Source organism: Anarhichas minor, unplaced genomic scaffold (assembly GCF_050575085.1).
Source record: "Anarhichas minor isolate MPS153535 unplaced genomic scaffold, ASM5057508v1 ptg000033l, whole genome shotgun sequence".
NCBI classification, from domain to species: Eukaryota; Metazoa; Chordata; class Actinopteri; order Perciformes; family Anarhichadidae; genus Anarhichas; species Anarhichas minor.
The window spans coordinates 10,536,124-10,561,261 of NW_027466479.1; the positions used below are offsets into that span (position 1 = coordinate 10,536,124).

At 41.2% G+C, this 25,138-nt stretch overlaps 3 protein-coding genes across 5 annotated transcripts; all 3 read left to right on the plus strand.

Moving 5' to 3' along the window:
• The first annotated feature begins 5,989 nt into the window (after positions 1–5,989).
• Positions 5,990–8,250, plus strand: mterf1 (mitochondrial transcription termination factor 1). The gene is made up of 2 exons (XM_076105678.1): positions 5,990–6,084; positions 6,560–8,250. Exon 2 carries the CDS (start codon positions 6,587–6,589, stop codon positions 7,742–7,744), a length of 1,158 nt encoding a protein of 385 aa, XP_075961793.1. The 5' UTR covers positions 5,990–6,084; positions 6,560–6,586; the 3' UTR covers positions 7,745–8,250.
• A 250-nt stretch (positions 8,251–8,500) lies between these two features.
• Positions 8,501–14,609, plus strand: dus3l (dihydrouridine synthase 3-like (S. cerevisiae)). Of its 2 annotated transcripts, none has more exons than XM_076105671.1 (16): positions 8,501–8,765; positions 9,003–9,113; positions 9,940–10,210; positions 10,300–10,651; positions 10,963–11,039; positions 11,146–11,241; positions 11,343–11,384; positions 11,543–11,695; positions 11,829–11,945; positions 12,189–12,254; positions 12,400–12,510; positions 12,977–13,073; positions 13,247–13,322; positions 13,795–13,983; positions 14,100–14,228; positions 14,328–14,609. In XM_076105671.1, coding segments are annotated over exons 1-16 (1,962 nt in total). In that variant the 5' UTR covers positions 8,501–8,763; the 3' UTR covers positions 14,401–14,609. The 2 variants fall into 2 exon arrangements, with proteins under 2 accessions (XP_075961786.1, XP_075961787.1); XM_076105672.1 differs by having other exon boundaries at positions 11,152–11,241.
• A 3,521-nt stretch (positions 14,610–18,130) lies between these two features.
• Positions 18,131–24,583, plus strand: cndp2 (carnosine dipeptidase 2). 2 transcript variants are annotated; one of them, XM_076105677.1, is made up of 12 exons: positions 18,131–18,283; positions 18,832–18,909; positions 19,058–19,201; positions 19,295–19,457; positions 20,655–20,743; positions 21,900–22,100; positions 22,280–22,364; positions 22,467–22,627; positions 22,725–22,889; positions 23,676–23,817; positions 24,047–24,194; positions 24,397–24,583. In XM_076105677.1, the coding sequence occupies exons 2-12, from the start codon at positions 18,850–18,852 to the stop codon at positions 24,461–24,463; spliced, it is 1,425 nt and encodes a 474-aa protein (XP_075961792.1). In that variant the 5' UTR covers positions 18,131–18,283; positions 18,832–18,849; the 3' UTR covers positions 24,464–24,583. The 2 variants fall into 2 exon arrangements, with proteins under 2 accessions (XP_075961792.1, XP_075961791.1); XM_076105676.1 differs by having other exon boundaries at positions 18,145–18,331.
• The last annotated feature ends 555 nt before the right edge of the window (positions 24,584–25,138 follow it).

Sequence of the window (25,138 nt, forward strand, 5' to 3'; positions counted from 1 at the left end):
GCTTACTTACATTTAAAAGTGAATACTGCCGCTTCTCCAGCTCCCGCATCAATCGCCGCCATGTTGGTTCAAATAAAATCTTCACCGGCACGCAATGCATCTCGAGATATGCTGGGCTGCGAAGGATCCATGAGATGTGTCCTCCGAATCTGGGGGCTGAAGGCCGCATTCGTCGGCTGCATTTGAAGGAGTCTTCAACAAACATGCGAATTGGGACAGCCTAGTCGCCGCGCTGTGACGCAACCGGTCTACGAATGTAGCCTTCGAAGGATCCAGCCCCTGAATTGAGACACAGCTACAGTCTTGAAAAGACACGAGGGATCCTCTTTGAGATAATGAGGAAGGCCCAGCAGAAGAACTGACCTCTTCTTGTATGTTGGGCTCTGATAAAAAAAGAAAAAACGAACAACAAATACCAGTTATTGTTTATGGTGCACCATCTGCTTTTATATGGTTAAAAAAATGACATCAGTTTGTTTCAGGATTCCATCAAAAAGTAATCGCATCAAAAAATAGAATCTTTTCAGCATTATGATCAGCATTAAATATTAGTCAGGCTTATCAGCACATGCAAGCAGAAAATGTGATCCAACCTTCCACAACTGATTTGGGGAAGGTAAAATACTAAATGTTCAATCAGAAATCATGACCTCATGATCATGGCCTGTGTGGTATTATGTTATTAAGGTATACCACGGTATTCAAAAATACCAAAGGTATGATGTTCAATACAGTCAAAAACATAGGCTATTTTCTCCATTACTTGACAAAATGCTAACAACAAATGTGGGAGAACTGGAAGAACAACTAACATTTGAACACTTGCATCATCATCAAGCAATCTTGTGAGCCTGGTCAGGCCCACTATGCCACTCTTTACTTTGTAGAGCTCAAGGAACCTCGCCAGGTACTGGTCCAGCCCAGAGTAGATGGAGCCTTTCAAGTCAACGGATGTAAGGTGAGCAAATTCTGCTTCAATCTGTTGGATGTGGTCAAAAAGTCAAAGAGTATGCTTTTTATCAGTGCTTGGCTTTTTGAATAAATTTTGAATTTCATGAAAAACAATGAAATGGAACATTTGTCACCAAGACCCAAGTTTAAGAAAAATCTAATTTGAGGAAAAATCAAAAACAGCGTATTTTACCTGCCGTTCAGCGAACAAGGCTGGCCATCTTTCTTTGACGTGTGCCACAAGTGGTTCTTCTTCAACAATCTCCTTTCTCCGTAAGGGGAATGTGTTATTCATCATTTCACCAGTTTGCTTCCAGTCAACCTTTCTTTTCTTCATCTCACTGACCATGGCTGATCTGTCCAAGTCAAGATCACTTTGGGCTTACCCTTCGCTCAGGATGATGCGCAGCAGCATGATAAATCTGTCTCAAAACAAGAAACAAAAGAACAGAGGTTTAAAATAGAGTATTCATATTATGATCAGGTCTTTGTAGTGCCTCAGATTTGTTTGTGCAAGTAAATATCATCCTAGTCTGAGACCTGGTTAAGGCCTTGCCCCACTTGAGAAACCTGGAATACTCCTGGAACAGTAGAGCTTACGTTGCAAGCTAGCTGATGGAGTAGGTAACATATGCAGCATGGTTAATCTAAAGGACAGGTTGGTTATTGTGTCCGTGCACTGTATTTATTTGCAGCAGCAGAAGGTAGCTGGTTGATGCACAATTTGGCATTTTTGCTGCAGTAGAGGGGTTCAAGGGGTTAAAGGGGTTAAAGGAAATGACAGCTGAGGAGCGAGGATGCTGGTGATCAAAGTAACATTATCAAATAAAAGTATAATTTGGGGAAAAAAACTAATGAAATTGATCAGACTTTTGTAAATGGTTGTTTTAAAATAAAATAAATTATATAATTGAATCCACCAAACATGTTATTCAGAAAATCTGAATGATGAAATTCTATAATAGTGAGTTGAGTTTCAACAATCTGTAATAACATCACACAATTTTGTAGTTAATTCTTTACATTTCCTAATGTTATATTTTATATTGATCACTTTGGGGCTCCATAGAATGGGATAGTAGTATTTTTAAAATCGAATCAACTATATTTGCAGACATGTATCAAAACCAGACAACAAGTGGAATGTCTTATCTATCAAGGCTCAGAACAATAGTGTAGCCTAATCTTTATCTGCAACTGTGCAGAAATACCGGGTTTACACACAATAAATGAACAGAATGACATGCAAAGAAACAAAAGAAATGCCACAGAGATGCGAGAGACGGCAATCTTGATGCAGAAACATCTGGCGCTACTCCTGGACCAGCCGAGAAGCAGGGAGGCCAGTATTTGACTTAACTAACGTTAGCTTGTTTGACTGGAAAAAACACCGCGGTCTAGCTAGCTAACGTTAGCTAGCATTAGCTAATGTTACTTAACCGTGCATCTGGACCAGCCGAGTAGCACGGGAGGACAGTATTTGACTAAACTAGCTTGTTTGACTGAGAAAAAGGCGGCTAACGCTAGCTAATGTTAGCCGTCACTTGCATCTCCGAGTTCAAACCAGCCACCGCTAAAGTAGAGAGACAGACACAGGCAGAGCAGACTGAAGTATCGGCGAGTGGAGCAGACGTAGTAACGTCTCGCGGAGCAAAGTATGGAAAATTATTTAAATTAAATTATCGTTTTACTTTTTCGAGGTTGTAACATAATTTTACTTCACTGGCCCGTTGCAACTTTTTGCTGGCTCTTAATGTTGGTCCCTGCGATGGCATAATAGCTCATACATCACATATATAAACGTATGTCACTTATATATAAACACTTGTGATTTCACTCACCTCGAAAACAGTCTGAGCAGACAACGACACCCAAGCCTGGTCCGAAACGGGTAACGTTACAGGACGGGAGGAAAGTCAACGTCGCCCACCAATTCCCCATAATGCACTTTGATAACAGTCGCAAAAACGTGATAACGACCTCCTTATTCAAGTTGATTTACACTACTAATTCAGTTAAATGTGAATTTTCAGGTTAACATTTGTTTTGTCATTGAGATGTTGCTAACTAGTAATTCCGTGTTATCACGACAACTTCAATAATCTTTTGTCATACTGACAGAATAATATTCTAAAATTAACAAACAAGTAAAATCACATTTTACAGTGTAGTCTTTGACTGGACGCCATGTTGGTTTGTAGTCCTTGACTGGACGCCATGTTGGTTTGTAGTCCTTAATGTATCCATGGGGATGGAATGTTATTGTACATGCATCAAAGCTGGGTTCCATCTGTGACATCATAAAGAACTCTGTGACATCACATCAAAGCAACTGGCTTTGATCTAGAATTCTAAAGCTCTGCTTTGAAACTCCAAACAGAACTACTTGACAGATAGTAGTGTTGACCTTCACATCACAGCGTCTACAGTCACCAGTCTTTTTCGTATCATGTCTGCTATCATGTCTGCTACAGAAAGTTCCATGGATAGAATATACAACCAGATAAATGAGGACGAGGTCCTTCAGGACCTTCAAGGACATCCCCAAGAAGTACATATTCTGGAAATGTCTCTCACTCAAAATGAAGACAAGATCAGCTGTCTGATAAAGTCATTGGTTGCTAAATTAAACGGTCTGGAGGAAAAGACCACCAAAGACCTGAGCCTGAACCAACACGGCTTGGACACACTTCAGGCTGAGCACCAGAGGAAGGTGAACCAGATGGAGGAACAGATCCAGAGGGACTCTGAGATCCTGGATCTAAGCAAAGGAAAGGAAAGTCTTTCTGAGGAGCTCAAAATAAAGAAATGCCACCTGAGCAGGAAAGAAGGTGAACTCCTCCAGCATGAGAAAACCTGGCAGGAAAGGTATGAAGCTCTGGAGAAGAAGTCCACCATGGATATGACACAGAAAGAATGGACCATGAACTGCAGAATAGCAACTTGCCAGTCCCACCACAAAGCCCTCGATGGGAAGTTTAAAATGGAGCTGGCCAAAAAACAAGAGTTGAAGGAGAGTTTGAAACAGGTGGATGAAAACCTAAAGAGGAATGAGACGGAACTCCGAAAGGTGAAGGAGGAATACAAGGTCATGGCTGTGAGGTACAACAAAGAAAACAGGCTCCTGGAGGACATCTGTTTACAACTAAATAAGAAGTCCAGATGGTTCTTTTGGGAGAATGCGGTGGATAGAGAAACAGAGTTGTCCAATATGAAGATAAGAATGGAAAAAAAACGGAAGAGAGCGAGAGAAAGACGGGGGCAACGGCAGACAGGTTTTCGCGTCCTGATAGAGTTGATACGTGAATTAGGCCAGTTCGTCAGCTCAAGACTGTCGCCCCATTCAGTGTGACACTGAGTGAGGGGGGGGGGGGGGGTCACATTATCAACTTCATTTGGTTTTTTTGGGGGTTTTCTCCTGCTCTCCTCCCATTCAGTGTGACACTGAGTGAGGGGGGGGGGGGGGTCACATTATCAACTTCATTTGGTTTATTTGGGGGTTTTCTCCTGCTCTCCTCCCATTCAGTGTGACACTGAATCAGGGGGGGGGGGGCTCACATTATCAACTTCATTTGGGGTTTTCTCCTGCTCTCCCCCCATTCAGTGTCACACTGGATGGGAGCAGACAGAAAACCCCAAATGAAGTTGATAATGTGAGCCCCCCCCCACCCCCCCAATCAACTTCATTTGGGGTTTTCTCCTGCTGTACCCCCCCATTCAGTGTGAGACTTTTGACTTTCAAAAGTCTCTTTCAACAAGAGTGGAAGAAAGAGGAATAGGCAGCAAGAATCAACATTTTAAAACAAATCTTCTGCTGTTCAAATATTTTAGCTCAGCATTACACATCAATTAAAATACATTTATTTTTGCAAAGAAAACTCTCTTTGTTTCTTTGTCTGTTATTCACGTTTAGTGTGTGTGGCTCTGCCTGCCACTTGGCCACAAGGAATGCCAGATAGTGGCCATAAAGAACGGGGGCGGAGTCATAATTTGACCAGTTTGTCACTTATTATTCTTCATTAAGCTTCTGTCTTGAGTCAGAGATCAGAAATCTCTGCAATTCTCCTCATACAAAGAAGACTTTTCTAAGAAAATACTTTACGAATGAAAACTATTTGATTTTAATTTGACACTTGTTGGTTGTTGTGTGTTTACATGTTGTAAGAGTGTGGGGCAAATGTACAAAAGTTCCTCTTCAAGTCAAAATACAATCACAAAACTATGGAGAGGCAATGGGTCAGTAGGTTTTTCAGTGCGAAGCTGTCAGCCACAACACATGGCAAACGTGCTGTTGTACCTCATGGGCATACAAGGACATCAGCTGGGTGTTTGGCACAAATTAAGTATTAATGCCTGAAACAAACCGTCCAATATACAATTTATTATTTCATATAATTACACTGAAAACAGTAAGCTGTCCACGTAGCATAATACTGCTATGAACGGACTTGAAAATGTCATTGTAAATGACTGAATGCATTATACTTTTTGTGCACAATGAAATACAGGGTCGTACCTTTATATTGTTTCTGTCAATTTGGTAGTCTTAACAACTTAAATAGGGGTTAACATTCAACATGTGCAAACAAATTAATAAATGGTGAATTTTTAAGGCTGATTCCAGCAAATATTGTAAAATGAATTTATTAATTAATTAATTCAAGTATTTATTATAGCTTCACCAGAGCTACATCCTTGCAGTGTGGAGAAGGCATTACACATTTATGCCATCAACAATGGAGATAACATAGAAAATATAATTGAAAAGTTTATTGAATTAATAGTATGAGAGGATAATAATAATAATAATAATAATAATAATAATAATAATAACCTACTATTGAGTGTATCCTATGACAGGTAGAACTGTGTAAAAGTTAATTTTAAGTAATTTGCTTCTATCTTAGCTAAAACCATAGACTGTATCTGGGTTAAAAATGAGCAGAGAGTGCTTTTAAACTCCAACCCGCTAGATGGCGGTAATTAAGCAATAGTCGTCTGGATTATTTTATTCTCGGACGACAAAATCTCGCGAGAAGACGTTCACGTTTCCGCTTTCATACGTTCACGGTGAGAAATGCCTAACGCCTCACCACCAGAATGTGTGGGGCAAAAAGAAACCAAAAGTATATGGTATGTGTTTTTATATAGTTTCTACAAAATGGCTATGGATTGAGACATTGATACATTTATAAATAACTGTAACGTTACAGTTACGAGCTGACCTGGACTTTCTATTGAGTCATTTAAGGGCGAATAAAGTCTCAACAGTTGAATATTTAACGTTAAAGTAACGATGAATTTGTCTGCGACCTACCGACAGACTTCATTCAGTCAGTCGTACTGTTTATCACTTAAATGTTAGCTTGTAAAAATATATCAACACTGCGGTGGTGTCAAGAACTTACGTTAAAATTAAGTACAATTTTGAGGTACTTTAATAGACTAATTTAAATGTCTGCTCCTTTTTTTGTACACTTTTTACTCTATATTTATCTGACAACTGTTGTCATAAGTAACCTTCCAGATTCAGAGTTTACATAAACATAAACATATATATATATATATATATATATTAATCAGATAAATGTTTATTTTTTTTCTTCAGGTCCACTGAAACTGGCCCTCATTAAAAATGGCAGCAGGAGTGAGAGCTGTCCTCAGCTTTCATCGATCAGTGATGTTGCAGCGCAGCTTTGGACACATTCCGGCTCAGTCGACGTCAACCTTCCTTCCTAGGGGCCTTTGCAGCGCCCCTGCAAAAAGCAGTGAGCCAAAGCCGCCGGTGAACACAGAGAATGTATCTCTGCTGGAGAATCTGAATCTCATGGGAGTTGACGTGAAGATGGCACGCCAGCGTCAGCCTGGGGTGCTTCGTAAAGCTTTCACTAATGAGCAAGGGCTCGCGAGGTTCCTGCAAGGTAAAGGCGCCAGCCGCAGAGTAATCGCCAGCATCATATCCCGTTACCCCCGCGCCATCACCCGCTCGATTGAACACCTGGAACAGCGCTGGGCGCTGTGGAGAGACATCTTCAAGACCGATGGAGAAATTGTGAGCATCCTGGATCGCTCACCAGAGTCCTTCTTCCGGTCCAGTGATAACGGGAACTTGGAGAAGAACATAGCTTTTCTGACCTCGCTGGGACTGAACACCAAAGACCTCCATCGGCTGCTGAGCACGGCGCCACGGACATTCTCCAACAGTTTAGAGCTCAACAGGCAGATGGTGGAGTTTCTGGAAGACATCTGCGCCGAACTCGGCGGGACGAATCCGGAGCAGTTTCCCAAATCCATCATATCCAGAAACCTTTACATTCTCATCCGAAGCACGAAGAGAGTCAAGACGAACATCGATATCCTGAGAGCTTCTCTGAAGTTGAGCGATTCAGAAATGCTTGCTCTGCTTCAAGGCCCCGGGGCAGAAATACTGGATCTTTCCAACGAATATTTGAAAAAGAATTTCAACAGTCTCCAGGAGAGGATGATTTCACTTGGCTGTCGGAAAGCTGACATAAAGAAACTAATCCTCAGCTATCCAATGGTTCTGTACATTGGGACAGACACGCTGAGCTCTAAACTGGACTGTCTCCTCAGAGGAGGAATAACAATGAAGCAAATACTGGAAAAGCCCAAAGTGTTAGACTACAGCACCGAGAACATTACAGGGCGACTCGGGGAGCTGCAGAGAGTGGGCTACGACTTCCACAAGAATGGCATCAACATCCTGGACTCCAGCCGGAAGCGGTTTGATGCAAAGATAGAAAGACTCAGTGCCTCACCAGAAACTGAATGAAACTGTATTATGATGTTACATAATGGTGGATGCTGCGTTTACCTGAGCTTTGCTTCACGGCAGTCATTTTTTCCTTCATGTAGTAATTAGAATATGATTTCTGACTTTGCGGATGTCTCTTTTGTAATGTTTCAATAAATCTGTTAGGACTAAAACAACAATCGTTTAATTATGGATGAATCTGCGGAATATTTTTCTTGATTAATAAGGTCTCTAAAATAAATTCACAATTTCCTATACTCCCAAGGTCACATTTCAAATTTCTTCTTTTTCCAACCAATCATCCAAAACCACAAAAATGTTTAATTTACTATCACAGAAGGCAGTGAACTAAAACAATGGATCAACTATCAGTTTCTGCATAATGTTCTGCATCTTTAATAGCTTTGTAGACAAAAATTGATTTGCATGTGAATTATTTTTTTACTTGGTCAAAGATATATAAATGACATGTTCGAATTCATGTGAGGATGCAATCTTAAAATAAAAGTGATATCCAAAAAAGGCATCTGACTAAATGTTTCAATTATTATTGTAGTTCTATTTTGTAATAGTAATTTAGTAATATATATAGTATAATTTATAAACTGAAACATGTAATGTATATTCAATTAAATGTAATCTGATTACATTTTATCCCTGGACTACCAGTAGACTTCATTAGTTACTCTGAAGATTACGAGCTGTGTTACGCGGAACTAATGTTCGTCAGACGTCCGCACAGTACACCACGGACTTTACCAAAATGCAGCACAACTGCCTCCCCATGCAGTTGTATATTGTTGCTGCATGTTGGGGTGTGAGACAGAAGTGTAATCCACGTTTACTGTAATTGTTTGATAGTTTTGACTTTTTTTATAAATTAACGTCAAATGCATTATCAAGCAAGTGGTTAGTTGACTGTTTGCTTCAGCAGCCTTTAAGTTAGCGGTTAGCTTGCTAGCAGGGTTAGGTTCCACCAAAGCATGCTACAGTAACAGAGAGCGTTAGCTGTTTATCTTGGCAACTTGGATAATAAAATGTAAGTAACTTCACTGATTTTAGTTAAGTTTAACCAGACAGGCAACCAGGGAGTTGAATAGAATGGCTTCAACTGACGTTGAGTCAACTCGTATGAATGAAATATGCAGTACAGAGTATTTCTGACATAACGTTACTCGTGTCCCTCGACCAGGAAGGAGATCAATAGCTCTTCGGTTAAGCGATGCGCTAGTTAGTTAGATTCAAAGTGATAATCTGATGTACCGACATTTTACAGGGAAAAGGATTTGGAGAAAGCCTGTGAAGGTGTGATGGAAAGAGCAGCAGAGGAAACGGTTGAAAAGAGGACAAGTGTAGCTGTGAAGGGTGACGCTGCCCTCAAGCCACAGTAAGTAACTAGCTATTTAATACATGGTGGAGATCACTGCACACAATCTCAGTTGTTGTCTAAAGTGTATGTTTGGTGCAAGAGTCTCGATTCAGACAGCTGATGTGACATCATCCACACAGCTGCCAAAACTCTGAACGTCACGATCTCCCTGTTCTGCATCACGTTTTGCCTGTCAGCTCCCTCTTCACCCTCAGTCCGTTATAACGCTTGTATCAAAGCTGACATCACTCCAGCCTGCCTCCCGTTCTCGTGCTCCATCTTGTCCTCGTTGGTATACCTAGAGATGCCCTACACTTGGGGTAGAAACTGGTTCCAACCCTGATTAGACTGATCCACTTTTTCCCTGCAGAGTAGCATGGACTCATAGATTGCACACTGCACGCTGCTCTGTCTGATGGAGCCAACAGAACTACACAAAAGGGCTTAGCAGCTGTAGTGAATGTGCTCGACTTCTTCCACAGAGTATGTTCTTATGTATCACTCTATAAGGATTGGCTGGTCCACATCAATAGCCATTCTTATAATTGTACCATTATGTGGTAATAGAGCGGGAAGCAAATGTCACAAAATATTCTTCTCTGTTATGATAATCAAGGTGGCCTTAACTGTCTCCGGTCTCACATCTCATTGGTATAGAATAGAAACAGCTTTGCCAAACTAAGGCGCTGTGTCAAATTACATAGACATTACACAGTGTGATGTTGCGTTATTGCACACAATGGTCGTTCCGCTCGCACTTAAAGTTCCCGTGTTGTATGTCACGTTGTTACATCTTCAAACTGACGGGTCATTACATTTCTTTTTTTTCTTCTTGTATTTGCAGATTCCTGACCACCAAAGAGAAATTTCATGGGTTTGTAGACTCTGAGTGGCGGGGCCCAAAGGGGGAAAAGGCCAGTGATGGTGACAAAGTAGAGGAGACGAAGGCAACCTCTGTTGAGGAACCTGACACAAAAAAGCTCAAACTAGACCCCGAGGAGGGGAATAAGAGCGGCAAACCTGACGGTAAACGCATTCGGGGACAGAATAAGTCAAGGCCACACACAAAGCCCACCGCCTATGATGAAAAACGACTGTGTCCCTCAGTCGTTCAGGTATGAAACTCTAGCCGACCATTCACAAAGTGCCCTTCAGTCGCTATGTCAGCTGACAGTCATTGTCGTGACTTTTCCCATCCATGCAGGACAACAGGGAATGTCCCTTTGGAGACAAATGCCGCTTTTACCACGACGTAGCCGAGTACTTGGCAACCAAGCCCGCTGACATCGGGGACAGCTGCTACCTCTATGACACGTTCGGAAAGTGTGGTTATGGTTTCTCCTGCCGCTACGCCAAGGCGCACACTACAGCTGACTTCAAAACCATGGTGAATGCCGAACTAATTAAGGCCAACGAGGGCCGGACGCCGGTGAAGAACAGCCTCAGTAAAGACCTGCAGATTCGCCTGAGGAAGCGCTCGGTGACCTTTGAGAAGTCAGAAGAGTACCTGAAAATACTTTCGGACAACAAAGAGAAAAGAGAACAGCAAGGGAACGGTAAGACGTAATACACACTTATACGTGATCTGTTGGCAGTGCAAATGTCCTTCAGGAATATTAATATTCTGCCAGTGTTTCTGCTAAGAATGAAGCCGTCGGTCGTTCTTGTTCTATGAGTGGTTTGAAATGATACCGACACAGAAGTGCTGTAATCAGCAGTGAAAAGGAAGTGTCTCTGAAGTGGGTCTCTGTGGCACTCATTGGAGCTTTCATTTAATCAGCCCACCTCATTTTATTTGGGCAACATGCATGCCATTCTTTGTCCCCTGAGTAGAGCGGTTGATAATTCAGTTTTCTGACACACTTAGGTGATACTCGTGCAGCTAAGTTATCTGCAGATCCAACAGGAGGGGAGCAGCAGGCGTCTACTGAGGCTGAAGCCCAGGTACACATTTCTACTCTACTACTACTACCTCTTACATGGGGTATGTGTGTTGCGTGGCATTTTAGAAGTATGTTTTTTTTTTTTTACGTGTTTGCTCTGTGACCAGCTACAGGCCGGCCCAGATAAACAGCCTCCAGTGAAGACGGTTGGGCCTCTCACTGATGTAGATGTCATCAAGTTGCGCATGTGTGAGAGGAAACAGGTATATATATATATATATATATACAGTATATATAGGCAACCATCTCTCCTTCAAAATGATTTAAAATAACCCAAGGAACATCATATTTCTCTGTGTTCAAGGTGGACTTTCAAGACAAGCTCTACCTTGCTCCTCTAACAACTGTAAGTACAGCCAGACTGAATCCAGCACTGAGGTTTGATGTAGTTAAATGCTGCCCGACAAATCAAATTTGCTGTTAAAATGTCACTCTATAGAACCAGTAACACACCAAACAGATAAGCTTTTGACCGGACTAAATAAATTCCTTCTCTTTCCTCAGTGTGGAAATCTGCCTTTCCGTCGCGTGTGCAAGCGCTTCGGAGCAGACATCACCTGCGGGGAGATGGCCATGTGCACCAACCTGCTGCAGGGGCAGCAGTCAGAGTGGGCCCTCCTGAAGCGCCACGAAAGCGAAGATGTTTTTGGCGTCCAGGTGATGTCGTCATAGATTGTTGAGACTCCTCAGAGCTGTTGAATTGCTTTTATCACGTTGTCTTAAACGCGGCTTGTGGACTTGCGTGAGAGTAAAGACGGCCTCAGTACTGAAGTCCTGATTGTGTCTCCAGGTGGAGGGCTGCTTCCCCGACACCATGACGAGGTGTGCAGAGCTCATCAACGGTAACATTGATGTCGACTTTGTGGACATCAACTCCGGATGCCCCATTGACCTCGTCTACAAGAAGGTAAACATCACAGACGGTAAAACCATGTTTGTCTACAGTGGTTGAGGTCAATAAACAAAAAAGAAAAGATCAGCATGCTGGTAAATACGGGAGGCCATGTGGGGGGAATTAAATGGCGCTGTGATGAGTGAGAGCTTTACAGTCAGACAAACTTTTGTGTGTGATGATTGAGTGTATAAAGCAATATTAAACATTAACATGTCACTGACTAACAGGTGGTGTTTGTTTACTTTCCCTCATCAGGGCGGAGGCTGCGGCTTGATGACACGCACCAGAAAGTTTGAACAGATAATCAAGGGAATGAACTATGTACGTGTCTGAATTTGATATCTTGGTGGATTTTGGCTTTCAGCAGAAAATACTGTCATTTAATATGTATAGTATGCAAGTGTTAAACTAGCTTTTAATAATCCATCCAAGGGTGAATGAGAATGTGTTTTCTTTCCTCCTGAAGGTCCTTGACGTCCCTTTAACAGTCAAGATCCGCACTGGTGTTCAGGAGAAGTGCAACGTAGCACACAAACTCATCCCGGAGATGAAGAAGTGGGATGTCTCTATGATCACGGTCAGTCTTGTGTAAAAGCAGCATAAATAAAAGGGAAAAAGTGTTGCAACTGTAAAAGAAGAGGCATGGGTGTAAAAAGGTATTGACCCGCACCATGCGGTGAAAATCATATTTAATACAGTCGCGGCATGAGTCAAGAAATACATGACAACTATGGAAGTCAAACTGAGTCTCATTTCCAGTAGTGTCTTTTTAAGACCATGTGGGGTGGACACCTCTCCAGAATGCATTGTTTGAGCACCAGATATGACTCTTTATTTGTCTGACTTTATGTGTTCCCATTTTGCATTTTCTTTGACTCTTATTAAATGTGTGTCCTTGTCATTTCCAGCCCCTTGTTTTTTTTAATTTGTTGTCAGTCGTGCATAATAGTTTTTCCTCCTTTTGTAATTTTTGTATCTGCAAATGAATACGAGTCCGTTTCAAAGTGTGATGACACACCACTGATGCTGTAGTTTTCTTACAGTTGCATGGCCGATCCAAAGAGCAGCGCTACACTAAGTCGGCTGACTGGGACTACATCAACACCTGTTCCAAGCTGGCTAGTCCTGTCCCGCTGTTTGGTGTGTGAATTTCGTTTACCTAAGATTTTAGCTGCGTACAGTTCAATACTATCACAATAACAACACCCCCTCTGAGGTGTAGAGAACTGTATATTTATCATGCACAAGCTGTGGAAGAGTCATCATTTGTTGGTGATGAGGTGAACTGAGGTGACCTGTGTTTATTGTCCCAGGTAATGGAGACATACTGTCCTATGAAGATGCTATGAAAGCAAGAGAGACTGGAGTTTCTGGCATTATGATTGCAAGGTTGGTGCCACTTTAGTGAATACACACAGTACAGACAAATGAATGGAAACACCGATGTAAATGTCACATTATTATGTGGTCTACACCAGCTATTCTCAACCACTGGGCAGTGGGCCCCAGAGCGCTATCTAGTGGACAGTGAGTTACTGCGAAATGGATAGATTAGATAAAAAACAGAAATTTTGGGATACAGACAAACATGTTTTGCTACTGTTAGCTACGTTTTGAAATAGTCAGAATTAAGGCTGACAGCTAATTTGCTCTATAGCTGCATTATACCCTTCTTTTGTGATAGTAATGATCCTGTTGTTTTTTTTAGGGGGTGTTTCTGTTATTTCTTGTGCTTTCTTACTTTTACAATAACTTAGAGCACAGTAATCACACAAAGAATCCCGACCAGAGGAACTACTCCATTTAACGGAGCCCAGTTATCTTTGTGGTGAACTTGAACTTGATTTTTTTGTCTCTTCAGAGGTGCTCTCATTAAGCCCTGGATCTTCACTGAAATAAAGGAGCGCAGACACTGGGACATCTCATCCAGTGAGCGACTGGACGTCCTCCGGGATTTCAGCAACTTCGGTCTGGAGCACTGGGGCTCCGACACTCGAGGTGTGGAGAAGACCCGCACCTTCATGCTGGAGTGGCTCTCCTTCATGTGCAGGTGGGCAACAACACGCACTTGCAGTATATTTCTTCTGCTAATAACAAGAAATATTCATGACTTGCCATTTGATCCAGAAACACACTTATTATTATAGTGCTATCTCTGTCTCTCAGATATATTCCAGTAGGCCTGTTGGAACGGGTGCCTCAGAAGATCAACGAGAGACCTCCGTTCTACCTGGGCAGGAACTACCTGGAGTCACTAATGGCCAGTCAACATGCTGGGGACTGGGTCAGGATTAGGTAAGCAGGAAACCATTTTTAAACCATCAAGCTACACTAAGAATAACTGCTAAATTGATGTATTTACTGAGTATAATATCTTACTTTTCCCCTCTCCAGTGAAATGCTACTTGGACCGGTACCAACGAGTTTCAACTTCTTGCCCAAACATAAAGCCAATGCCTACAAATGATTTTCTCTTTCTGTGACTGAACATCCAGGCCTTTTGATTTGTTTGTTTGTTTTTATTTGCTCCAGAGAATATGACTTAAAGAAAGAGAATCTATTGTTTTTAACGATTAAGACTTTTGAGTCTGTTCATTCGACCTGTGGTGCAGTAGCAGAATACATGGGGTGTTTGTGTTCTTGAAATATATGCAATAAAGTCTTTTGCCACATGAAGATATTTATTTTTCTTTGAATATGCTTGTAATTATTTTAAGTTGGCCATTATGGAAAATATTTCAAACTGACAGAAAAATCCAGTAATGCTCTGTGAAATACATTATGTGGAAAAAAATATATAAAAACACAAGTTTACTCATTTTGCTTTGATATAAAACTGAGCCACAGTCGGTGGGAATAATTTAACATTCTGTTAATGAGATCATATATAAGATCATACAGTATACATAAAAACAAGACACAAATGGTACAAATATATGTATATATACACAGTACATATAGATTTATACTGAGTTACCAGGTTTATTAGGTACAACTGTGAATTGTAATGCAATACAACAGCGAAGCAATACTCCATATCTGCATGAAGCATAAAAAATGTGTTGTCTACTTTTGGAGATGGAGAGTAGGTGCTTTGCATTTAATGTATTTCAATGTTTTGTTTAACTGATAAAAACATGTCTGGACCAAGTAAATATGTTTTTTATATATATATATATATATATACACAGGTGCTGGTCATATAATTAGAATATCATCAAAAAGTTGATTTATTTCACTAATTCCATTCAAAAAGTGAAACTTGTCTATTATATTCATTCATTACACACAGACTGATATATTTCAAATGTTTATTTCTGTTAATTTTGATGATTATAACTGACAACTAAGGAAAATCCCAAATTCAGTATCTCAGAAAATTAGAATATTACTTAAGACCAATACAAAGAAAGGATTTTTAGAAATCTTGGCCAACTGAAAAGTATGAACATGAAAAGTATGAGCATGTACAGCACTCAATACTTAGTTGGGGCTCCTTTTGCCTGAATTACTGCAGCAATGCGGCGTGGCATGGAGTCGATCAGTCTGTGGCACTGCTCATGTGTTATGAGAGCCCAGGTTGCTCTGATAGTGGCCTTCAGCTCTTCTGCATTGTTGGGTCTGGCATTTCGCATCATCCTCTTCACAATACCCCATAGATTTTCTATGGGGTTAAGGTCAGGCGAGTTTGCTGGCCAATTAAGAACAGGGATACCATGGTCCTTAAACCAGGTACTGGTTGCTTTGGCACTGTGTGCAGGTGCCAAGTCCTGTTGGAAAATGAAATCTGCATCTCCATAAAGTTGGTCAGCAGCAGGAAGCATGAAGTGCTCTAAAACTTCCTGGTATACAGCTGCGTTGACCTTGGACCTCAGAAAACACAGTGGACCAACACCAGCAGATGACATGGCACCCCAAACCATCACTGACTGTGGAAACTTTACACTGGACCTCAAGCAACGTGGATTGTGTGTCTCTCCTCTCTTCCTCCAGACTCTGGGACCCTGATTTCCAAAGGAAATGCAAAATTTACTTTCATCAGAGAACATAACTTTGGACCACTCAGCAGCAGTCCAGTCCTTTTTGTCTTTAGCCCAGGCGAGACGCTTCTGACGCTGTCTGTTGTTCAAGAGTGGCTTGACACAAGGAATGCGACAGCTGAAACCCATGTCTTGCATACGTCTGTGTGTAGTGGTTCTTGAAGCACTGACTCCAGCTGCAGTCCACTCTTTCTGAATCTCCCCCACATTTTTGAATCGGTTTTGTTTCACAATCCTCTCCAGGGTGCGGTTATCCCTATTGCTTGTACACTTTTTTCTACCACATCTTTTCCTTCCCTTCGCCTCTCTATTAATGTGCTTGGACACAGAGCTCTGTAAACAGCCAGCCTCTTTTGCAATGACCTTTTGTGTCTTGCCCTCCTTGTGCAAGGTGTCAATGGTCGTCTTTTGGACAACTGTCAAGTCAGCAGTCTTCCCCATGATTGTGTAGCCTACAGAACTAGACTGAGAGACCATTTAAAGGCCTTTGCAGGTGTTTTGAGTTAATTAGCTGATTAGAGTGTGGCACCAGGTGTCTTAAATATTGAACCTTTTCACAATATTCTAATTTTCTGAGATACTGAATTTGGGATTTTCCTTAGTTGTCAGTTATAATCATCAAAATTAAAAGAAATAAACATTTGAAATATATCAGTTTGTGTGTAATGAATGAATATAATAGACAAGTTTCACTTTTTGAATGGAATTAGTGAAATAAATCAACTTTTTGATGATATTCTAATTATATGACCAGCACCTGTATATACATATATATATATATATATATATATATATTATTCATATTTCATGACTGAAAAATACATTCCAAGTAAAAGTCAGAATTGGCCTATGTTACAAGTGTTAGAAAACGTATGTGCACATATATTTAAGCCTAATTTGTATTTCGTGCGGCCAGGTTTTTATTCACATAATTGATGTGGTCCATTAATTAATTTTAAAAGAGCTGTAACTTCTCAGGATGGCAGCTGATCGACGAAACTCAACAAAACCAATGGCCCTCAAATAATGAATGAAAGTGTGTTCACCGTCAGTAGGTTGTTGCAATGTCTTCATTGACATAAATCCTTGTTTCTGTACGAAGAAAGCGGTCCCACCAGGTTAATAAGTCTGGGCCTGTATGTCCTTTTTCAAAGCTAGACCATATGTAACTTTTGAAGAATGCTACAGGTTTACTTTGTCTAGTGTGTAATGTTAATAAACTTGAAACTAAGTTTTTTAATTTTTTTCGTAACTTATTTACTGGCTTTGCTTTGTGTTACTGTTACACAATTATTTACTATTTGCCATTGCCCTTTGATTGTTAATCTGGCTTTCACTAATGATTCACAATTTAATTATCACGTTGTACTTGATTATGTGGTCAGGCTGTATTGCAATTTGCCTTGCCAAATACTTTACTGCAGTCATCTGTGACGTTGGAAACAACCACCACTCTCTCCTCCAGATGACAGCAGTGACTTTAATAGTGAAAATGAATTTCCTGAAGTTGAAGGAGCCGCTACCAGTGAATACTATGACCCGGATTGCCCTCCAAAAGACAGGGACAGTGGTAACGATGGTGACTCCCCTCCAAGGAGCTGGACCAGCAGTACCATTCCTAGTTCTTCTGGGTTAGCTGTAGTTTGTAGTGAAGTTGGCTTTGAGATTACTCTGCTCTGAATTGCACTAACCTGTAGGAAAGGTCATTTCAGAGGTTAATATTGTACTTTTTACTCCACTACATTCATGACTATTACTTCCCAGTCAGATTAATATTACAAAATGTAATAATCATACATCAACACTTTATTGATCCACAGGGGGAAATTCACAAGCTACCAGCAGTAGTGTATATAAAGTAATGTTTTAGTTATGTACACATTAATGTACAATAATCATAAACCAATAATAAAATGTCCTGTACATTATCACGAAATGGTCCTACTTAAAGTATATTATGATGCTAATACTATTGTACTTTTAAATACATGCTTTTTACTTGTAGTACTAATTCCACCACTGTTGCACCTGAGCTGCTCTCATTTGTAAACGTACGTAGATTCGTCAGAGAGGGTCGCTCTCCCCCCTCAACTGTTTCTGGTGCTCATGGACAATCATGACGCAGCATCTGCCGCTGACCCACAATCCTTTGCGCCGTGAAAACAAATCAAATAGCCACTACTGACGCCCACTGATGTGAGGAAGTCTCTCTGCCCTCTTGTTATTTCGTGCGTGGAAGAAAACATTAACAAGTTTAAACGTTACAGCCGCGTGTCCACGTCATTAGGAAACACAGGACGTGTCTGTCAGGTGAGAAGAGTCACGTGTGGACATCAGCTGTCCGGGAATAAACGCGAAGTGAGTTCTGATAACTGACCGAGTGGACTTAATGCGTCTCTGTGCGATTCAGAAATGAACAGAGCATTTAGCCCGTTAGCGTTTGAGTAATTATAATGAGGTTTTCATGCATATTCTTCCAAGTTAAACCTAAAAACGTGTCTTAACGTTAAAGTGACGTTATAAATGTGCACACATGGAGCTTAAAGGGAGGGAAGTGACCCTTCTGCTGTAATGGGACCTTTTTGCAACTTTCTACTATGTGCCTGCTTTTCTGTTTTATAAAACTACAACATGCATGAAGTAGCAGCTGTGACAAACATTTTCAAAACTATCACCAACTCAACTTCCTGATCTGATTCGTGCTCTTCTGACTCTGCATGCATGACAGAAGAGGGTACAAATAGTGCAGGGCTCAGCATGTTTGCAGCAGGGCGTGGTGTTTTTTTTTTTCTTCCTCTCATAAGACAGCAAAGGGCTGAAGGTTGACTCTCACTCCACTCTGCCTTGTAAACCCTCAGCTCCTGTCGCTGGACAAGATGGCTCATCTCAAAGCACTTTTCAAGTATGTGGACGAACACCAGGATCTGTACGTGCAGGTAAGCTCATCCTGAGGGAAGTGTTGTACGACCTTTTGCTGTTACAGTCAACGTTTGCAGTCAAATGTCTGTCTTCACGTGATCAAAGTGCAAAGACACATTCGCTCCGGGCATTAACATGTATGTGAATCTTGCTCGGTGTCGCCAGCGTCTTGCAGACTGGGTCGCAGTCCCGAGCGTGTCTGCTTGGCCAGAGAAGCGCGGGGAGATCAAGAAGATGATGGAGATGGCCGCCAAGGACATCGAGAAGCTGGGGGGAACGGTGGAGATGGTGGACATCGGCAAACAGAAGGTGTGTTAATGTTTGGACTTCATCACTAGTAATGCATTGGTTTTCCTTGAACCTGTACTAAAATGTAATGCTGTTTTTGTTGTGTGCGTGCAGCTTCCCTCTGGAGAGGAGATCCCTCTGCCGCCTATCATCCTGGGGAGTTTGGGGTCGGACCCGGGCAAGAAGACCGTGTGTATCTACGGCCACCTGGATGTCCAGCCGGCTAGCATTGATGATGGCTGGGATACAGAGCCTTTCACTCTGGTGGAGAAAGACGGTGAGAGCAGAAGTTGTTTTGTTTCTGTTTCAATATGACACGGAAAGTTTGTCCGTGAGAAACAAAACGGCTGCATTTCAAGTTACTGCAGTAGACCGGAATGCTGTTTTGGCATGCAAGACGAGACGTGATGAGGTTGACTTCATGAGGTTTCTTTTTCCCAATCTTTGATGTGATGATTACACAACCTTCTTTTTCAGCGTGGCAACAATATAGTGTCACTTTGCACTGAAATAAATGAGCAACTTGTCCTGCAGAGACAGAAACAAAGAGGACAGTTAAAGTAAAACCGAGTTTAACTGAGCTGTGACGGAGCTACAGAATAAAATTAAACTGGTCATTTAGTATCTGAGAAGATATCAAAAAGGTCTGCACACAACTATTACATCAAACTCTTTCTTTGGAGAGCAGAGAGGTGTTTTTTTTTTACTCGTCATTACTTAAATGTAACGTCTTGTTTAAATGCTCTTTGAGCTTTTATCAGCGTTGCACTTTTGATCAGATCACAGTTTGCAGCATGTTACCAAAGTCCAGCCCAGTAGCGTCGCGCTCTTAATCTCGTCTTATCTGCAAACCTCACAGGTCTAGTTGGGCAAGTGCAGATGTGTTTAACAAGAATACATTCAGCTTTACAGAAGCCAAAATGGCTCAAGTGAAACATTTTATCTCATAAATGTATTACAAGATGATGGATGTTTAATCATCGTCTGCTATTCACCAACTCGGCAGCTGTTACTTAGCATCTTTAAAGCCGATACAATGCTGTCTCTGAAGGTGTACTTGCTGTGTGTTAAATGTCACAGAAGGACTTCTACATGCTTCACTATTAGGCCACACATATTTTCAGTTTATGTTTGATGACATGAGAACTGGTCAGACATTTTGTTTTTTCAACCTTTTTCCTTTATTCTTTTTTTTGTGCTAATAATTCCAAAACCCAAAAGGTCTCGTCAGAAAAGCCAGAAAGCACTGGTGAAAGTCAGCTGACAGAAAGTTCCACATCCACTTCCTCCTGTCTCATTCCTGTCTGCTCGGCTCTGATCTTTCTTGCTTATGTCGTGATTTACTATCCAGTTGTTTAGTTGCTAGACTTTGCCTCACACTGTTTGTGTGTCATTTTCTACAAATAAAAACATAATAACTACAATTATATAAAGTCCCAAGACTTTAAATTAAAACACTGTTTACTCTTTGCAGGTAAGCTCTACGGAAGAGGCTCAACTGATGACAAGGGTCCAGTGTTGGCCTGGTTTAACTGCATTGAGGCCCACCAGAAGATCCAGCAGGTGAAGTTCCCACCACAGTCTTCTTCTCTTACTTATGGAATCTTTCTTTACCCTTTATTTCCTCTTAATAAGTTTATTGTTTCAGTGGGCATATATTGATTTTAGGGATAACAAATTGTTTCTCGGGTTAGAGTTGACAAAACCACAACTGCATTGTCCAGTTGACGGTAAGACGTCCTCAAGAAATCAAACCAGCAAGGCCGAGATCCTCCTTGTGGCACTGACGCAGCCACATTTCCTGAGAACAACCATTGTTCAACAATGACCAGACCTCTGTTACAAGACTGTGTGATCACAGTCCAGGCAGCCGGTATCATTGATGGTGTCGCAGAGCGTTTCACTGTGGAGACAACACAAACAAACCTGTTCTGGTTTGGTTATGTTCTTCTTATTCATGACTTCCCAAATTGGGTGCAGTTGAACGGTGATGGGGAAACGACAGAACGGATCAGAATTAACTGATTCCATTGCTTGGGGTGGGGAAATATGCTGATGTGGTTTTATGATGTTGATCATACCGTTGTTTGGCATTTATGGAGAGTGGAATGATAATTGTAGGTTAAACCCATCTGTCACGAACATTCACAGAGACTATTTGGGACAACATGTAAACACTGCTACCGAGCTACGTTCTGCTCAAAGCCGTATATTTGTTTTTCTGTGGGAACATAATAAATAATAATCCAGAATCTTGTTGAATTACTGTACAGTATTGCTTTTGGTGTTGTGACCAGGAGTGGCTTTCCAAAATGATTCTGCATCAAACCTAGAAATTCATTCTCTCTGTATTTCAGTGCAGAGCTGATTCTGTAATTGCCCGTTGATCATCTGAGAGCCGTCAGCAGGAGAGGCGGTCAAAGGTCTCTGGATGAAATCGGTAGTCGCGTGTTATCCAGCCATCACTTAATGATTAAACCAAGTCACGTCACCGTGTTGCGTCGTTTTGAAAAAGTTTCACGTCTCTCTGAAACAGTGGAACAGCTTGTCTGAGGAAAGTATCACTGCGACATGCTGTAAGGAGCTTCAGTCAACAATCCCAGGATCTACTCTATGATCAATATCAAAGTTATTTTCTCAATGAAAGGGTCGGCTGGTTTTGTGCTCTCTTTCAACTCCGTTTCAAACTGTTCTTTCTCCCTTATCTCACTTCCTGCAGGAGCTTCCCATCAACATCAAATTCTGCTTCGAGGGGATGGAGGAGTCTGGATCTGAGGGCCTGGATGAACTGGTGTTTGCACAAAAAGACACCTTCTTGAAAGACGTGGACTATGTCTGCATCTCCGACAACTATTGGCTCGGCAAGACCAAACCCTGCATCACCTACGGCCTGAGAGGAATCTGCTACTTCTTCGTTGAGGTGAAGTCTGATTGTAGTGCTGTTTTGAATTCTTAGCGTAATCACTTAAGCTGCAGCAATAACCAAACCTAGTTCTATAGTAATGCAGCTCTTCCAGCATTAACACAAATGTCATGTGTTTTTTTGTGATATTGTATTCTGAAGAAGCGCATTAAAATGTTTTTTCTTTTAATTTAAAGGTGCAATGCGGCGACAAGGACCTGCACTCAGGGGTGTTTGGTGGCTCTGTTCATGAAGCCATGACCGACCTGATTGCACTCATGGGCAAGTGATGCTGACATATGAGCCACAATCTCGCAAAACTAGTTTTGAGTCTTTGACGTTTTCAGCGGTGTTTAAATCTTTTGCTTGCGTCTCTCTAAACAGGCACCCTCTTAGACGGGAAGGGGAAGATTTTGATTCCTGGGATAAGCGATGACGTGGCCCCTGTGACGGATGACGAGAAAAAGCTGTATGAGAAGATAGATTTTGACTTGGATGAATACTCCAAAGACGTCGGAGTGGAACAGCTGCTGCATGACACCAAGGCAAGGCATTGATTTCTGTCGTCACTCAAACAGACATTACATTACTGCATGGTAAGTCATGACCTTTTAAGTGTACTCTTCTTCTTTTGTCCTGTAGGAGAACATCCTGATGCACCGCTGGAGGTATCCATCTCTGTCTCTTCACGGTATTGAGGGAGCTTTCTCTGAAACAGGAGCCAAGACTGTTATCCCCCGCAAGGTCATCGGCAAGTTCTCCATCCGCCTCGTCCCCGACATGGACCCCAAAGTGGTGGAGAAGCAGGTAGACCCGGAAATATCATAACACCCACTCTACTGCTGGCAAATGGTAGTGCTCATGTGACCAGAACACAATAAAGGTTGTGGTGTGTGAAAAAAAAGATAGTCGCTACCAGTGGAATTTAAAACTTGATGACTCGAGTCCCTCAGTGGTAGTGTGTCACAAAGATGACTCTGTCACATTTTTTTTTTAGTGAATATGGCTTTTACGAGTGAAATTTTACAAGTACAGCAGATTTACAGATGAGTCTAAGCCTGACCTACCAAAGTGGATTTATTCTTGACAATAAATCAGTGATTAACAGTAGTTCTGTTGAAGAATAATGTTTAAAATACTAAACAATTGTTTATAAAACCCTTGTCAAAAAGCAAGTTTGGTAAGTGGTACGTTTGCCAAGTCGGGACAAGTAATGAATGAAAAGTCAGGAAGTTCATTAAAGATGGAGAGAAATTAATGTTTTTATAATTATTTAAATACAAAACCAAAATGATTTATCACATTACATAAAATTACACCTACAGAGTAATACAAACAGAAACCAGTGATACAAACAAACAAACACCCCCAAATGTACATTCAGGAACATTATAGAAACATTTCAAACTGTGCCCATTATGTCATCCAACAGGAGATAAAAACACAATATATATTCAAGTTTATAAAGGTAATATTCAAATGAGAGTTTTAAAACTGATGCTGAATCAACATGTAAAAGAAAGGCGTTTTGTTTTGAGTGACTCGAGTCTGGACCTAGACTGTCATTCAAGTTTTTTCTTATTCTCCATCAAGGTTATCGATCATCTGCAGAAGAAGTTTGCTGAACTGGGGAGCCCCAACAAGCTGAAAGTGTACATGGGCCACGGAGCCAAGGCCTGGGTCTCTGACTTCAACCACCCACACTACATGGCAGGTCGAAAGGCCATGAAAACAGGTACAGAGATGTATATAGTGAAAGGATCAGTTCACTCAAAACACATACTCCTACTTAGACCCACTGTTATCTAATTATGTTGATAGTTTCGGTTTCATATGATGATTTTCATATAATGTCATCTGATCTCTGATCCCTATTATTAATGGTTAAAGATAAAAACGTTGTAGAGATTTTGTTTTCCAGTCCTATTGACTATTCTCTCCATGTTCTCCTCGCTGTGCCAAAGTCTTTGGAGTGGAGCCTGACCTGACTCGTGAGGGTGGAAGCATCCCCGTCACCCTGACCTTCCAGGAGGCCACAGGACGTAACGTCATGCTGCTGCCTCTTGGATCCTCTGATGATGGAGCTCACTCTCAGAACGAGAAGCTCAACAGGTACGTTGTTGTTATGTTGAATTTAGTGATCAAGTACCGAATTAAGTTCTTCCACCCAAAAGTTATAATTGCAGTGAGACGCAACAACTTGAATTCTTCATGAATGATCTTTACGATGGCCCTTTTTGTTACAGGTTTGTAATAAAGACAAGTATTCACCGGTCAATTAAGCTCATCACTGTTTTTATCTTTCCACTTTCAGAACCAACTACATTCAGGGGACCAAGATGCTCGGCGCGTACTTCCACGAGGTCGCCCTGCTGGAATGAAGTGATGTCTCATTATGACAAATGTAAAATATGTCCATCCTCACTATCATGGTTCTGATTTACCTTGCAGCAGTTTTGTACCCACTCCCCCCTGACAATAAAAGTTTTTCTTTGTTACTATTTGTTGTCCTTTTTCATTTATGCATTGATTTTAGTGTTGCTGTTATGCACTGCATCACATACCTGCTTGCAATAACCCATAATGTCATTGGGTTTAGAAAATTATGTATTTTCTCTTAGTCTACATTTTGTATCTAGTGAAGTAGCGATTAAGCAAGTATTAAATGTGTTCAAGGCCTCACTGATAATAGGCTGACAAAAAGACCTGTGATTACAGATGTTTCTGGACAGGCCAACAGTAGTTGAGAATGAATTTATGAAAACCGAACAAAACAGGATACGCATTTTGGATAATTAAGTTATGCACATGAATAAGGTCGTCCAAGAGTGCTGGATAGTCAGACTACCTATAGGTTGAAGGATCTTGACATCTCAAAGGAGTGTGGTGATCAGTTATGCCCTTATTCCCAATTCATGCAGAGCAACACTTTGTTTCACACTGTACAAACACAATGTAATAATAACTGCATGGTGTAAAAACTACATATAGTGATTCATATTTTGTCACATTGACATAGCAGCAGCAGGGAAACGTCAGGGACATTAAACTTTAAT

What these genes read in the sequence shown, in the direction of transcription:
- mterf1 (XM_076105678.1), top strand. Translation starts at nt 6,587, where the DNA reads ATGGCAGCAGGAGTGAGAGCTGTCCTCAGCTTTCATCGATCAGTGATG.
- dus3l (XM_076105671.1), top strand. An exon ending in GCATGTGTGAGAGGAAACAG is followed by an intron (nt 11,242 to 11,342) that starts GTATATATATAT and finishes TCTGTGTTCAAG; the next exon opens with GTGGACTTTCAAGACAAGCT. An exon ending in TAATCAAGGGAATGAACTAT is followed by an intron (nt 12,255 to 12,399) that starts GTACGTGTCTGA and finishes TTCCTCCTGAAG; the next exon opens with GTCCTTGACGTCCCTTTAAC.
- cndp2 (XM_076105677.1), top strand. Translation starts at nt 18,850, where the DNA reads ATGGCTCATCTCAAAGCACTTTTCAAGTATGTGGACGAACACCAGGAT. An exon ending in TCTGCTACTTCTTCGTTGAG is followed by an intron (nt 22,101 to 22,279) that starts GTGAAGTCTGAT and finishes TTTAATTTAAAG; the next exon opens with GTGCAATGCGGCGACAAGGA. An exon ending in CAGAACGAGAAGCTCAACAG is followed by an intron (nt 24,195 to 24,396) that starts GTACGTTGTTGT and finishes TTCCACTTTCAG; the next exon opens with AACCAACTACATTCAGGGGA.